Source organism: Podarcis tiliguerta (assembly GCF_965153285.1).
Source record: "Podarcis tiliguerta genome assembly, chromosome: 9".
Classification (NCBI taxonomy): domain Eukaryota; kingdom Metazoa; phylum Chordata; class Lepidosauria; order Squamata; family Lacertidae; genus Podarcis; species Podarcis tiliguerta.
Genome location: NC_139542.1, coordinates 69,892,819 through 69,908,264, shown reverse-complemented (window position 1 = coordinate 69,908,264; position 15,446 = coordinate 69,892,819). Strand labels below are relative to the sequence as shown.

General features: G+C 42.2%; 1 protein-coding gene across 4 annotated transcripts in view; it reads right to left on the bottom strand.

Annotated features, from left to right (window-relative positions):
• Positions 1–2,313: 2,313 nt before the first annotated feature.
• Positions 2,314–15,446, bottom strand: part of PROM1 (prominin 1) — a 108,527-nt gene continuing 95,394 nt past the window's right edge. For 2 of the 4 annotated variants that reach the window (XM_083398879.1, XM_083398880.1), the window contains 6 exons: positions 13,374–13,454; positions 13,193–13,261; positions 12,817–12,909; positions 9,863–9,978; positions 5,631–5,670; positions 2,314–4,558 (listed from right to left, as the gene is read on the bottom strand). In XM_083398879.1, coding sequence (XP_083255005.1) covers positions 5,652–5,670; positions 9,863–9,978; positions 12,817–12,909; positions 13,193–13,261; positions 13,374–13,454 — 378 coding nt within the window. In that variant the 3' untranslated portion in view covers positions 2,314–4,558; positions 5,631–5,651. The other 2 variants (XM_083398877.1, XM_083398878.1) reach the window with 2 other exon arrangements.

The window sequence follows — 15,446 nt, the reverse complement described above, 5'->3', positions numbered from 1 at the left end:
GTAGATGGAAGGAAGGGGAGTTCTAAATCTCTTCCAGGTGTGATTTCCAGGGTACAGAGTGCAGCAATAGTTTCAGCTGGGGGGCAAGGAGACAGAGGTGCTATACTGCTGTCAAACCGTCTGCCAATGTGGTGCCCTTCAGAAGTTGTTGAGCTACCAATATTCCTGACCACTGCTCAGGCTGGCTGGCACTGATGGTAGTCGCAGTCTAACAATCTCTGAACGGCACAAAATTGGATACCAGTTTTGAGTGTCTTCAGCTGGCATTAGCTTAACGCAGAACTAAGATTATGTTAGTTTGCCACCAAGCTGTCAGAAGCAGCCTTGGAAGTGGTGTTGACAACCCCAATGCTTTGGTTCAACATACATGCCAAGGCCACTTGTTGGTTGGAGCAGCTCTGAATTTCTTGGTCACTGTGACAACCATGGATCTGCCTCAAATTACACTGGGCTCAACATACGCAGACATGTAATCAAGCTATGTATACAGGTGGCGACCATTTTGCACGGGGATTCCGTTACTGCTCCTGTGTGCATTGGTGGAGTGTGCATAAACATGCCTCGCCCCATTTTGCCCTCACCTCCTTCCACCCGTTATGCCCTCTTCCAGGTCCAAAAGGACCTGCGCATCGGTGATCACGTGGCAATTGGACACGCCTAAAATGGCCGCCGCCTGTACCTATTTTAAAATTCTGTGGACTTCCATTTGTATATTGATAATCATTGTTTAATGTACACTGCTTGGGGATTCTTTGATCAAGCGATTTATAAATTATTCTCACCAGTCAAAAAATCAGTAAAACCCCAGAAACATTCTGTGGGGGAACTCTGATAACATATTGTCAGAGCTGGCTCCGGGTCCCAGCTCACCAAGGACCCACGCTAGCCGGTAGTACAGTATCAAAGTCTTTATTGAAGAATAGTCTCCATTTCCAAGTCTCAGCGTCCCAGCTCTACGTCTGGACTTTAGACCGGCGAAGCTCTGTCTGAGTCCCCACCCCCTGTGCACCAGTTTAAGACTCTAATCTTACTCCACCTCTTCCTTCTCTCTCTCTTCCTCTGGGTCTTACTACCCCCCTGGGTCTCTTCTCTCCTGGACTCTTCTGACGCAGACGTTGACCCGTCTGACTCCTCCCCCTCTCTTCGTCGGGCTTTAGGACCTGGCTCCCTACCCGGGCTGCCCACCTTGCCGCCCTCCTGTACATTTGAACTTGGCGCGCGCGCGCGTTTAACTTTCCTGATGACCGTTTCCTCGCTCCCTGACGAGGGCGTGGTCACTCCTGCCTCACGTTCTCCCTCTGCCTGCGCGCTCCCTGATCCCGATGCCTTGGACTCCTCCCCCCTACTGCCCTCTGGGGGGGACGCTGGTCCGGATTTCCAGCTGCTACTCTCTGAGTCCCCTCTGGCCCCTTCTTCCCGATGTGTCCCCCTGGGCACTCCCCTTGCCCTGACCATGGGGGCCCCTTTCTGTGAATCCTCCGAGTCACTGGAGAGACTCAGAGACCTCGGACTGCTGTCCTCGCTGACATTTCCTTCAGACTCCTCCCCCTCGCTCTCCGTTTCCTCCCTCTCCTGTGACTCTGCTCCTGAACCCCTGACACATATGAACAAATGAACAGTTTCAGGAGGGGCAAGTGATGGAAACAGTGTGGAGATGTGAGGTCAGCTTTGCTCTCCTGGTGGTTCCTGCCAAAGATTGCAAACCCCTCCACCCCCAGAGCATTGCAAAGTCTGGTGAGTTGTCTGCCTTTAGGAGCAAGATGCTTTTCAAACTCGGGAGAGCTTTAAAACCAACTTCTAGTATAGTACAGGGCTGCCATTCAGGGCAGGGGGAAGAGCAAAATGCTGTGTAACTTACACAAGTAGTAGTAGTAGTTGTAGTAGTAGTAGTAGTAGTAGTAGTAATAGTAATAATAATAATAATAATAATAATAATATATAATAATAATAATAATAATAATAATAATATAATAATATAATAATAATAATAATAATAATAATAATAATAATAATAATAATAATAATAAATTTATTATTTATATCCCACCCATCTGGCTGGGCTCTCCTAGACACTCTGGGTGGCTTACAAGTAAGTTGCATTGCAGGTGGCTACAAGCAAGTTGTTTCTCAGTTACTACAAAATGCACCTCGGTTCTTTATTTAAAATGGACTAGGTTCACCTGTAGGCCAAAATCAAATTATTCCAAATAAAATGACTCCCTTTTGGAAAGAGGCAGAAATCCATTTTACCTCTGGTCAGAGGCGATTTTAATGCCATGCGCTAGCTTCTTGCATTTAAAAATTACACAAACGTTAATCAAGGTATTTTATTTAAATGATTTGAGGACATTATCAAATTAAAAATAGGAACTTATTAAAATCTACAACTTGGAATGTCAGATATTGAGATATAATACTTACATACTTTAAGTACAGCATTCTACTCATTGCCTAGTAGAAATAATCAGTTTCCCTAGTGAAAAACGTAATTTATTCCCTATATAATACCAATTCCCATTCAGTTTGAGGGCTGCTTCATGTGCGTCATTTTCCCACCACTGAGATATGGGGGAAAAGGCACCAATTCTGCACGAGGCACAGCACAATAATGCATTTAGTCCCAAGTGTGCAGACTGGGCAAACAATTTGCCATCATCATGCAATTAAGCAATTCTAAGATTGCCAGAAATTATCTTTACAAGAAATTCTACCAAAAGGGTTTCCAACTGAATGGAGACCATCTAACAAAATCAGCAAGTCATGTGTAACTTTAGCAGACCCACCATATTCCCCAGTGCTGACTGTTCCCTTAAAACAGTGATGGCCAAACTTGGCCCTCCTGCTGTTTCGGGACTCCAATTCCCATCATCCCTGACCACTGGTTCTGTTAGCTAGGGATGATGGGAGTTGTAGTCCAAAAACAGCTGGAGGGCCAAGTTTGGCCATCACTGCCTTAAAAGATAAAAAGCCCTCCCCAGTTTATTGGCATAAAAGCCATGCCCCCAACAGCCCATATTTCCTCACGTAGCTTTTAGTTATCATCAGATATAATCAGATCTGCTTTTTTGTGCAGATCAATCCTATTCACAACTTTTACACGTAAGTAAAAGGACAGTGGGATGCAACAGCTTCCATATATATTCTCAACCCTTTACACCTATTTAACAAAATATAGCCAATTCTTTATTATATATAGAACACGGTTTACAAGTTAAACCTATGAACACCTCATCAGGGCCATAGCGTATTAACTTTAGGCCTAGTCACACCTTTGGCAAATTGAGTGAAGCAGTTGCAAAGCGGGATTAGGCCCCACAGCCATTTCATCTCCACACCGCTGTAACATCTAAATGAGGTCAGTAAGTGTGCCATCGCTATGCATATATGCTCAGTACAAGCTTTCTCTCTCAAAAAAGTGTGTACAAAAATAATGATTATGCACATTAGGCATGCATAGCTAGGGATGTACACACATATGCGACATTTAGGTGTTACAGTAGGCTTCCTCAACCTCTGCCCTCCAGATGCTTTTGGGACTACAACTCCCATCATCCCTAGCTAGCAGGACCAGTGGTCAAGGATGATGGGAACTGTAGTCTCAAAACATCTGGAGGGCAGAGGTTGAGGCAGCCTGTGTTACAGCAACATAGGCCAAAAAGTGTGCAGTTTGGCATCCATCACACACGCCCTCTAGGAAATTTGCTGAATGTCTGAACAGGCCCTTTCCACTTTTCATACTCCTTGCTATGACTATTCAGGTCACAAAGAAAAAAATGTAGTATCTTCCCGTTGCACATTTCTGCAGAATTTGGGGTTTTGGGGGGTTTGTTTTTTTAAGCTAACCGCTTGCAAGAAAACAATATGCTTCTGGTCATAATGACACCGTACGTTAATTGGTAATTCAGAAATAGGGAAGAATAATCTGCCAAACTGCATTCACTTTTCTGAAGACGACATAAAATATACTGCAGGTTTCCATACGTTTCACAGTCAAATGCAGCCACCCAACAGCACCGAGGAAACACTGGTCATGCTGAACAGGTTGCTTGTGAAGTATAACAAAAAGTATTAAAAAATCTGCTGCAATACAGCTGTAAAAAACACAGATACAAAAAGGTGTCTGTACACAGGTTGTATTCTTCATGTAAACACATATTTTATACATGGTATTAACATCTCTGGACATGATAACAAAGAACCGAGTTAATTTTGACTGGGCAGTGAAACAACAGCCCACAGAAACGAATATAAACCAGAGACCAGTCTGTTTACAATAAATAAATATATTATGTGACGAGAGACAGAAACTCCAGTGGAAAAATGGTATTAGAAAACAAGAATGGAAGCCACTAATTCCATGTGTTAATGGTAATCCACACACACACACAAATAGATGCCGTGTGGCTTGGCATTTCATGGCATACAATTGCACAGTTCTCTTTCCATTCAACATTAGTTTACTAGACAGGCCCCAGACAAGATGGCTCAGAATTCGGAATTCAGCATGGACGCGAAAGGTGCTTCCCAGAGGAGCTACTTGCAGGATTATTTCCCGGGGCTGAAAATGAAGCCACAAGAGACAAGTCAGAATACGCCTCTAACCACCACATTTACAAGAGAGTGGAAATAGAATGCAGTGACCTTCGGAGAACTAAGGGTCAGTTCAGACATGGGCTCTGTGGACCCTCGGAAAAGAGCCCTTGGTGCTGCTGGGCTCATTATCTAAAGGGTCACATTTGACAAATCGGGTCCTCCCTTAAAGAGGGCACGTGTTGCGGTGAGACCTGGCAACCTAACCCTGTGTTGTGGGTGGGTACGTTTGGATAGCCACAACACCTGATTGGTAGGTCCATTGACGCAGGGTTCAATCAGGCCAATGGGACGCAGGCTAAACGGATCAAGGGACCTATATAAACCTATGCACGTGACCCAGAGCTTCCTTTTTCGGTGCATGGATTCGGAACAACCGCCCACCTCTCCCTATATTTAGGGCTTTGCGCTTGACCTTGCTATGCCGTCGTGTGTCGTTGGGACAGGGGCACGGCAGGAATTTCCCCATTTAGCTGATTGGCTGTTGCTATTTCGGTTTCGCCTGCCGCGTAGCAAATCACCACAACTTGTAAGGTTGTGGATAGGCTCTGGTTCAGGTGATAGGGATGGGAGAATGCTCTCGCCATCCCTATGTGAAGGGTATTCCGTTAAAGGAATCCAGGGACTCAATGGTTTGGTCTACCCCTGTGAGGGGGTTGTGCCCGTGCCTGAGTCCAGGGGGACATTTGGGTGGCAGAGTTAGCCTGTTCCCGGCTTTCCGCTTATCCAGGTGTTCACCCTTGGCTGACCCATGCTGGTGCCCTGGGTCAGCACTACCTGCAACGGTGCAGGGAGCTAGTCGAACCAGAGCCTATGAAACCACTCAACTGCTGTAATCAATAAAGTTGTGGCCTAAATTCTGCCAAAAACCAAAACAAAATTTGAGTCTTGTCTGAATTTATTTAAGGGGGAGGTTTAAAGGTCTAAACATGCAACTGTTAATTCCATGAGGAGCCATACTTGCTAGGTCAAATGAGCTAAGCTGCTCATCTTTTAAAATGGGCTAATTTTTTAGCAGATAAATAAACAATGACACTTACCCCTCACATTTCCAGTATGCACTACCACTGTTCCACAGAGCTATACACATGAGAGAGAAAGAGAGAGAGAGAGAGAGAGAGAGAGAGAGACATATGAAACTGTTTGGGGCAACTTCAGTATAGAAAAGTGAATGAATGGAGAAAATTGTGGGTGGTTGTTTTTATAAAGAAAGCAAAATAAGAATTCTCTGCTTTTTTCTGAAAGCTCTTCAGATCACCAACCCTTTTCTACGCCACCCTTTCAATGGCTGCTAGATATAAATTCTTAGGCAATTCTGTTATAATTGCTAAGTTAGGTCTGAAAAATACAAACAGGTCGTTAACGTTCACCACAAGTAGCAGTCAGAAAATCCACTGGGAGATCTAGCCCTTAGTCTTTTTTTTAAAATAGCAAGAAGACAAAGCCCCTTTTAATCAACTAAAAGCAGTAGTGGGAAGTGGAAAAGCATAGGAGGAGCGTGGCCAAGCAGGAAACAAAGTGGAGACGACTAGACTGTCACACTAAGAAGCAGGGTGAAGCAGTTCGGGCAGGGTTTTTCAAACTCTGTCTCAGGTACCACTCCTATTCAAGTTTTAGATTTGGAGAGGGAAAAGAAAATAAGGTGCCTTCTTTTCAGTTAGACCAATTTTCATTGATATTTTTAAAGCTAAGTGTTTTCAAAGTTGGCATTTTGCTTCTCAGCATATTTCAAATAATTAAATCAAGCTAAATCAATAACCTTCTATACAATTTTGTTGTGTCATTTATTATTCTCTCTCAAGGTACACCAACATTTATGCACGTTAAATGCTACCAATGGGGGCATCAGGAGGCTTGTTATTAAATATACCAAGAAAAAAGCACACGAAGAACTCAGGCCAATGTTAAAACTTACATTGGCCTGAGTTCTTCGTGTGCTTTTTTCTTGGCATCAGGAGGCTGGCTGGCTGGCTGGGTGTGTGTGTGTGTGTGTGTGTGTGTGTGTGTGTGAACAACCAGGATATTATATTTAGGAGCCTGATATAAAACGTAGAACACTCCTGATTTCATCAGTAAAAAGGAGAACTCTGCAAGATGAAAACTGTTATGTATTGAAGTTCTCACCCTGGACCAGCAGGGGGATACTGTAGATAGTTATGCAAATAAGGGATCGAAAGTGACGTTCAGTGATTGGATAGTTTTAGAAAATTGTTACAGTTACATTGTACTGGAGCTCTATATAAGCAGGCTGACTGAACCCTTTAGTTCAGTTCTGTCCTGGCCTGTGAATAAACAAGAGCTATTTGAAGAATCGCTGTGTCGTTTGAAATGTTCACCCACAACTTAACAAAAACACCCCCAAATCATTTTTTGCCACTTTCACACAGATGCTACCACAACCTTCTGCAGGTCAAGTGCTTTCTTGAAGTGCAATTTTATGTGACCAGACTCAAATTTATTTGCATTTGCTTTAACCGCCTGCCTGCAACTCCCGACCCAGGGGGAGGGGCAATCGTGCCCGACCGGGGGACGCCATCCAGGGTGGTGGCCCGGCCGGGGGGTGCAATACAGCATGGCCGCGACTGGACCCGCCGGGATTTTGTCACCCTCAGGGATATCACGCGGGGCAGGCTGCCCCCACCTTGTTCCACCTCTGTGTGTCATCTGCAACCATGTTTGTGGTTTGCTTTGCCCAAGCAAACCATGATTGATAATGGAAGAACAAACCTCATTTGTCACCAATTATGTGGAAAAGACAAATCATAAGTTTGGGCTCAGATAACACAAGATATCAGTGTTATGTACTGAAGTTCTCACCCTGGGCCAGCAGGGGGATACTGTAGATAGTTATGCAAATGAAGGATCAAAAGTGACGTTCAGTGATTGGATAGTTTGTATGCAAATGAAGGATTGAAAGTGACGTTCAGTGATTGGATAGTTTTAGAAAGTTGCTACAGTTAAGTTGTTCTGGAGCTCTATATAAGCAGGCTGACTGAGCTCTTCAGTTCAGTTCTGTTCTGGCCTCTGAATAAACAAGAGCTGTTTGAAGAATCGCTGTGTCGTCTGATATGTTCACCCACGATATAACAATCAGAGTCTGGCTAGGATTTTTTTAGCACTGTACACCAGGACACTGTTTTGTCACATTAAACTATGGTTTCTTTTAAACCAAGCCAACATATAATGCAATATAAGGCATATATTGAAAGAGAGAGCTAAGCAATGAGAAATCATGCAAAACAAAAAGTGGTTTTAAAATGTGCAGAAAAAAGGAGTGAGTGATTAATACACGATATATTAAGAGTGCTTATAAGGCAGGCAGTTTCAAACTTGGTTTACCTTGTCAGAATTGGATTGTGTATACCATATAAATGCTCTTTATGATAACCATTATTACCATTTTCCAAACTGTAATAAAATAAATATACCAAGAAAGGACTGTGTTAATGATAAGATGCAACTCCATACACACTATGGTTACAAAGATGATAATTAAAAAAATTAACAAGGTGTTTGTTTTAAATGGTATTAGTTGCCCTTCCAAAATCTTTGCCTAAAGCAGCTGAGAATAGCCAACAAAAACAGAAGAATATAAGACAACTAAAACACCTCAGTATATATATTTTTAAAAAACAGTGTTAACTAGTCATGTCCACAGCGGAGCCTGTAGAATACCAAGGACTGTACGGTATGTCATGTACATTGAATTAATTCTACAGAAAGCTCTACTTCAACATGATCCGCATGAAGCTATTTGTGATAGGTATGGTGAGCAATATGCCAAAAAATGTAGAAAATAAATACAATATATATAAAATATGTAACATCTACGAATTAAAAAAAAAAGACCCTCCCACTTAACATGCTATAATATCAATTAAAATCTCTTACTTTTTCATGGGCAAAGTTTCAACACTACAAAATATAAAAAAGAAGTAGTTATCATGTGTGTTAATAAGTAATGGTACGTATTTGGCTTTGCAGTATTTCCCTGTTGTTTTTTCACTGCTATTGTAGCAAAAGTATAATGTCAAAGTGATCTACACAATAAAAATAGACAAATGAGGAAAAGGCACTGGACAGACTTACGGGGAAATGGTTTTGTTTTTTAAAAAAGGTAAAAGTGAAGACAAGTGAAAAATAAGTAAAAATAGCTATCATAAAGTAAAATGCCAAGTCCCTGAGACAGAGGAACTGCAAATGGAAGAATAGAAGACTGGTTAGGGATAGCAGAATAACTACACACAGCAAAAGCAAAGGAAAATATGAGATCAGACATAATATGTTTTAAGTTCATAGCTACCACAAAGTTTCCAATCTATTGCATTATGGAATGTTTTAAGTGCAGGTTATTCTCTAAAGGTTTAATCCTGAATTCACAGGACCTATCTACACCTCAAACCCTCAACTGTCTTGAGTTATCTGGAAGAACCGCTATTTCCAGAGCTCTGTACCAGGAAAACCCTCCCATTCCAGTTGTCTCTGTTTACTGTGTGTCTGTGCACTATACATGCCAAAGCTGAAGCCTGGGGAGTAAGCATTGCAGAAAAATACCCACCTACCAGATATATAAAAACGTCTGCATTCTATTCTTAAAAATAAAATAAAAAATATATCTTTTTTTTTTAAAATATCCGGGGAATTGTAGTACTGTGAGGGAAAGAGGGTCCTTCAGATTTCTCAGTGCTCTCTGCAGACTAGGATTGTCTTGGGAGCAAATCACCGCGGCTGAATTAAATGAAAGCTATATAACACTGGGTAGACTCCAACGGAGCAATAAGTGAACATTCCATCAGTGCAAGGATTTCTGCTTGTGCAACAGAACCATCTTCTTGCCCTCACCCCCAAATCAGTTCTAGGGTTCCCCAGCTCTTTGTAATGGATCTGGGTAGGGTGCATGTGGAGAGAAGAGAGGAACGAGGAGGGAAGCCTTATTGTGCAATCAGAAATCCTTGCACGGACTCAAATTCACTACTTTTTGCCTACGTTTCTCGCATCCCCCCTCTTTTTATTGCCTCCATTTCCCCTCCCTTTGTCTTCTCATATGCTGTTGAAATTTAAATGGGCAGCTACTTGCCCCTGAAACTGTAAAACTCCTGTAAACATCGGTGGCCACGGATAAATAATGAATTCCATGCAACCTATTTCTTTGAGTTGCTCTGAGACACCCTGATTCGCAGTACTATACACAATCAGAAAAGGAAACATATTTCACATAAAGTGCTTTCTTGCATTTCTGCAGTCTTCCATTGTGAGCATTCTGCTTACTTACTCATCGTAAACATCTTCTGTATCCATCCGGCGGTAGAATTTGGCTAGTTTCACAGCACAAATGATGGCAGGGATTAGAAATACTGAACAGCCCCCCAAACCAAACCAGAAGGCATTCTAGGGAAGACAAAAAACAACATTGGGGCACTTAATATATTCTCTGTTATCCAGTTTCCCTCATTCACTGGAACATTCCATATACTGGGCCTCATAATGTGCAACCGAGCAAGCTAAATGTAAGATGCGGGTGGCGCTGTGGGTTAAATCGCTGTGCCGCATGAGCTTGCTTGTAAAGCGAGATGAGCACTGCAACTCCAGAGTCGTTAGCGACTGGACTTAATTGTGAGGGGTCCCTATTTATCTACTTGCACTTTGACGTGCCTTCGAACTGCTAGGTTGGCAGGAGCAGCGACCGAGCAACAGGAGCTCACCCCGTCACGGGGATTAGAACCGCCGACCTTCTGATCAGCAAGTCCTAGGCTCTGCGGTTTAACCCACAGCGCCACCCGTGTCCCTAGGGGTCCATTTACCTTTAAGCTAAATGTGAGCCAATAACCATGTACTGTGAGCCTGCTCAGTGTTTAACAGCCCTCTGGTTATTTTCCTCAGGAAAGCGGGCTGACCTTCATGGCAAGTTGTGCTGCGCTGAGCTGGAGGGCAGCTTTCAAGCTCTATAGCCCTACAGTATATGCAGAAGGGCTCCTGCACTGCAGAGCCAGACCACGATTTGGGCAGAGTGAAGCAGCCACCTCAGGCGGCAGAAACGCAAGAGGCGGCATTTCCAGAAGCCCTTGTGAAGCTTGCCCTTTGCTTGCCTGGAGGTGGTGAGTCTTTGCAAGGGCTTTTCCTTCAAGGGAAGCTCTTGCGGAGATTCCCCTGGCACACACATTGTGTGGTTGGAGACGGGACCTTCGGCCTCAGGCGTCCAAATGTCTGAGGCCCTGCCTGCTGTGTTGTGTTGGAGTGGTAGGCACCAGGATGCTATTGCAAGCCCTGTGCTGGCAAATGCTCAGTTTTTACAGAAAGTAAATAAACCAGGGAAACACCTCACCCTCCATAACGTAATTAGCCAAACCAAAATATACTTGTAAGCCAAGCTAAACTCAACCGAAGTGTGCCATCAGTCTAGCACTACCCTGGGATGAACACGGAATGCATGTGAAACCCTTACAACAACTTTAAAAAATAAATAAACCACACAAGCACATTGCTTTATTCCAACCAGCCTACAACAAACCGCAATGTATGTGTAGGCCTCAGAAGATTAATATCCTAGCTAGGCTTTCCTCCTTCTGTAAAGAACAACAGATGTAGCTTTATCCCTGCTTTCAGTGGAGTAAATTCCTTGGTATCTTAGTGCAATTTTCTGGGTCAGGAAATATTGTTTACACAAGAAATAATAATTTAATGATTACACAGACCAGCCCAATTAGTTCCAGCTGTTAAAAAGGTGGTTTTACACTTCCTTTCAGCAGAACTGGAGACAGTCTGAACTTGTTCGCCCAGTTATGCATGAAAAATCCAGGCCCATCCTAAATTAAGCAGCAAAGAAAACAACTCATGGTCCTTTAGGTGCCCTCAATTAGTAGCAGTAATTGCAGGAAATTTCTGAGGAACATTTAGCTTATTCCTTTCTGTGTCTTTTGCCAGTTTTCCCCCTCACACAAATATACAACTTCTGCATTTCTCAAGGCAACTAGAAAATGCAGATGTTGCCATTTCAGGACAAAAGGAATCCGTGAACGCTGCCACTGTTCAGGAATGCATCCAAAATGTGTTTCTGTAAGTCAACAGAAGAAAGTTTTCCATTGCATTTAAATACTGTAAATTTCATTATATGCTACTTGATAAAATGATTAGCTCCAAACGTATGTCTCCAGACTGGGCAAATGGAAAACCCATGTTAAAGCTCAAACTTCTGGGACTTTTTAGCTTTTATAAAAAGAGAGAGAGATGAATGAAGATGAAATTGTAAGGGCTTATTTACTGATTTAGTTAGTTATGAGATTTATATCCTGTCTTTCCTCGGGGTTATCAAGGCTCCTATAAAATTATGATTGCTATATCCCATCGCACTAAAATTCCAGGCGACTCAATGAAATTAATCAGCAGATAGTTGAGAAAGATGGAAGTGCTATTTCATAAAATGCATATTGCCTTCTGCCTTCCCATCCACATGGAAGCAGCATATCTGTGGAACAGATTCCATGTGACTAGGAAAACATCTAAGCAAGTGGCCTATGCACTTAGATCATTTAGATGGCCAGGAGAACAGAAAGGGGATGTCAGGTGGATTTTCAGAAGGGACAGAACCACTGAAAAGACCACTTGTGTTGGAAAAGTCTAACTGTTGCATCTTTCTTCCAGGGTGGTGTCTATAAATGCTAAAGCGTGTTATCCTTCATGGAGAGGGGGGCTAACAAGACACCCCACTTTTGCCGGGCCGGGTAAAGTTAGTTGGCCACCATTGCGATTGGGCTCCCCTTGTCGTTGGGGAGATTTTGATGTGCCATTTTGTGATTGACAGCCAGAGGAGTTAAATTCCCTGTGCGCAGTGTTGAGCTTCCTCTTTTTGCTGTGCGCACCGGATCACCCACCCACAATCCCTCTTGCTGTTCTGCCTTCTGGGATAGCTGCGCAGCCTGCACTCGCTCCATAAGACGCACACACATTTCCCCTTACTTTTTAGGAGGGAAAAAGTGAGTTTTACAGAGCAAAAAATACGGTACTTTCCGGACATGTGATTTCCAAATTCCCGAAAGACATGTGAACTGCAGCTCTTTGGGAGATACTGTGTAATACACACGTACCTTTCTTATTACCCAAGTCTACCTTTATGCAAATGTACCAATTCTCTAGTCTTAGCATAAGCTGTCTCAGCAGAGAAATAAAAAGATTTAACCCTCCCTCCTTCACAATTTTTTTTTCTTTTGGAAGAATGCAAAATATTCTTACCACAGAATCTGTTATATAGCTGCATAGAAATATATCTATAGCAGTATCGACCACATTGGCAATGGGCTTACAAGGTGCCACTTCCATAGCAATCTACAAGAGATCAGAAAAAGAATTCAAGTGCTGAACATTAGATACAGAAAATCCCCAAGAAGAAGCATTTTGTATTAACCTGGAAAGATACACATATGATTCTGATACCCAATTTGAATTAAGAATATTTGGCAGGATAATTAATGTTATGTTCTAATTTACTATGTTGTTTCTAGTAGCAGTGTTGATACACCAATATGTTTAATTTCCCCTCCCCCCCCAAAAAAATGGAAGTTCTCTAAATGGCCTTTGGCCAAGAGGTGGGGGTGGAGAGATATCTTACCGATTCCTTCACCCATTCAGCGTACTGCTCAAAGTAACCGATTATAGTATCCATATACTTTTTAGTTTCCTTTTGGGAGGGAAAAAAGAAACGGACACGTTAAGTTACACACATAAGGATTCCAGATACAATGCACTATGTGTGGGTTTTTTGTTTTTTTAAAAAACACATTAAAACTTACCTGAACAATAACGAACGAAGCGTTGTTGTTTATAAGAAGTTGTGCACTATTAACAGCAGTGATCACACTTCTGACTTTGCCCTGGAAGAGGAGGAAAAAGAAGATTACGGGGTGGTGAAAGAAAAAGTATGCTGTTGAACCACCCAAACCGCTAATCATTATACAGTTAAAACAAAATTTATCCAACACACAGTCAGAATTGCACAAAGGGGAGTAAAAAGCATACAACCCAGACACCCATGGCTGGTTCATACATGCATGTTCATTACTTGATGATACAGTGAATCTTGGTTTTGGATTTGAGACTCTTGTCATTCATATGTAAGAGTTTCAAATCCAAAACTAAGATTCACTGTGTCATCAAGTACGGTCATACCTCAGGTTACGTTTGCTTCACGTTACGGCTTTTCAGGTTGCGAAAACGGCAAACCCAGAAGTGTTTACTTCTGGGTCCGCTGTTCGCAGAAGCGATCTGTGCGCTTTGCACACGCGCAGTAGAGCCTTTTCGGGGTGCAAACGGCACCCTGAAACAGATTGCGTTCGTAAGTAGAGGTACCACTGTATATATATATATATATATATATATATATATATATATGAGAGAATGATTTCAAAAGAAGAATGATATATATTACAATACAGAACACAGAATGCACAATATTCTCTCATATATGTATGTATGTGTGTATATGTGTGTGTGTGTGTGTGTGTGTGTGTATAATGTGATAAGCAGTGATTCAAACATAGGATCTTTCCAAAGTAAAAGAACAGTTTGACCAGATAAAATAAGGATCATTTCCAGTCACATACAAAATCTCTAAATTTATGACATCTCCTGATACTTTAAAACCAAGTATAAAAAATGTAGAATTTGTATATACTATATGAATAAATACCCTTCTAGTCTCACATTACCATGGTTGAGATTCCAATAGCCGGTAAAACAGTTCCATCTCTCTAGTAGCTCACGTCTGCTACTCCTTCCTTCCTTCCTTCCTTCCTGCTAGATCAGTCAGTTGATTCATAATGAATACAGTTCATTGATGTATTCACAATTGAATACCTTTCATTGACCATTCCCATACTACAAGAACATTCTAGTCTTCCACTTCCAACTAATATATCTTAGCTGCAGCTAACAAAACAGAAACCAATTCTATCAGCCTTATATTATCATTGATTTTATATAGTTCATTATTTTTATTGATGTTTTAAATAGCCCCAAAGTATTTTATACGAAGTCATTCATAAATGGAATGATATAAATAATGCCACATCAGTCAGTTATTCAGACCTTAATGTAGGCCAAACCAGATGTGATGTGGGAGGTCTGCAACTCAGTCTCCCAGAATGTTTTTCTTTGGGTGAAAGCAGCTGTGAGGGACAGGAGAATTTGGACTGGGGCAGGCGAGGGAATGTAAGCTTTCCCCAGCACTGTTTCCCTGACTTAAAAGTCAAAAGATGGGACAATGCAGCAGTCTTTTCCATCTCTACAGCTAATAGCAGCTTGTGGAAAGGGGCAACTTAAATCAGGAAAACAATGCTAGAGAAAGGGTTGCAGCCCTGATTCAAATTCTTCCATCCTCCATAGCTGCTTTTAACCAGACCATAGATTCCCCCATATCACTTATGGTCCTGAGAGACAGGCAAATGGCTACACTTAGGACATTATAATATTACATCCAAAAAGTTATGAAAGCTTTGTGTGTGGCTGCCACACTGCTATGATTGTTCCGTATCATGAGATAAACAAGCCAGTTGTGAAAGCTTCACGCTGTACATTGTGGTGTTTTGGAAGATATTTAAGTGTACACTTAAAAATTTGAAGGCTGCATGCAGACAAACCACAGTTGGAGGGTCGGGTACGGGCCTTGTGTTCACATGGTCCCTTCCTGTCCGTCCGTTTGTGCAGCTTAATTAATTGCTTCCTGGTTTGAGTAAACCATGGTTTGCTACATTCCACCACAACATCAGATAAGGAAGAAATTCCATAAACTGCACACATAAGGGGAGGTGGGAGCACTCAAGCACAGGGATGATTTCCAGTCCTCTAAACTATAATCTGGAGGAACA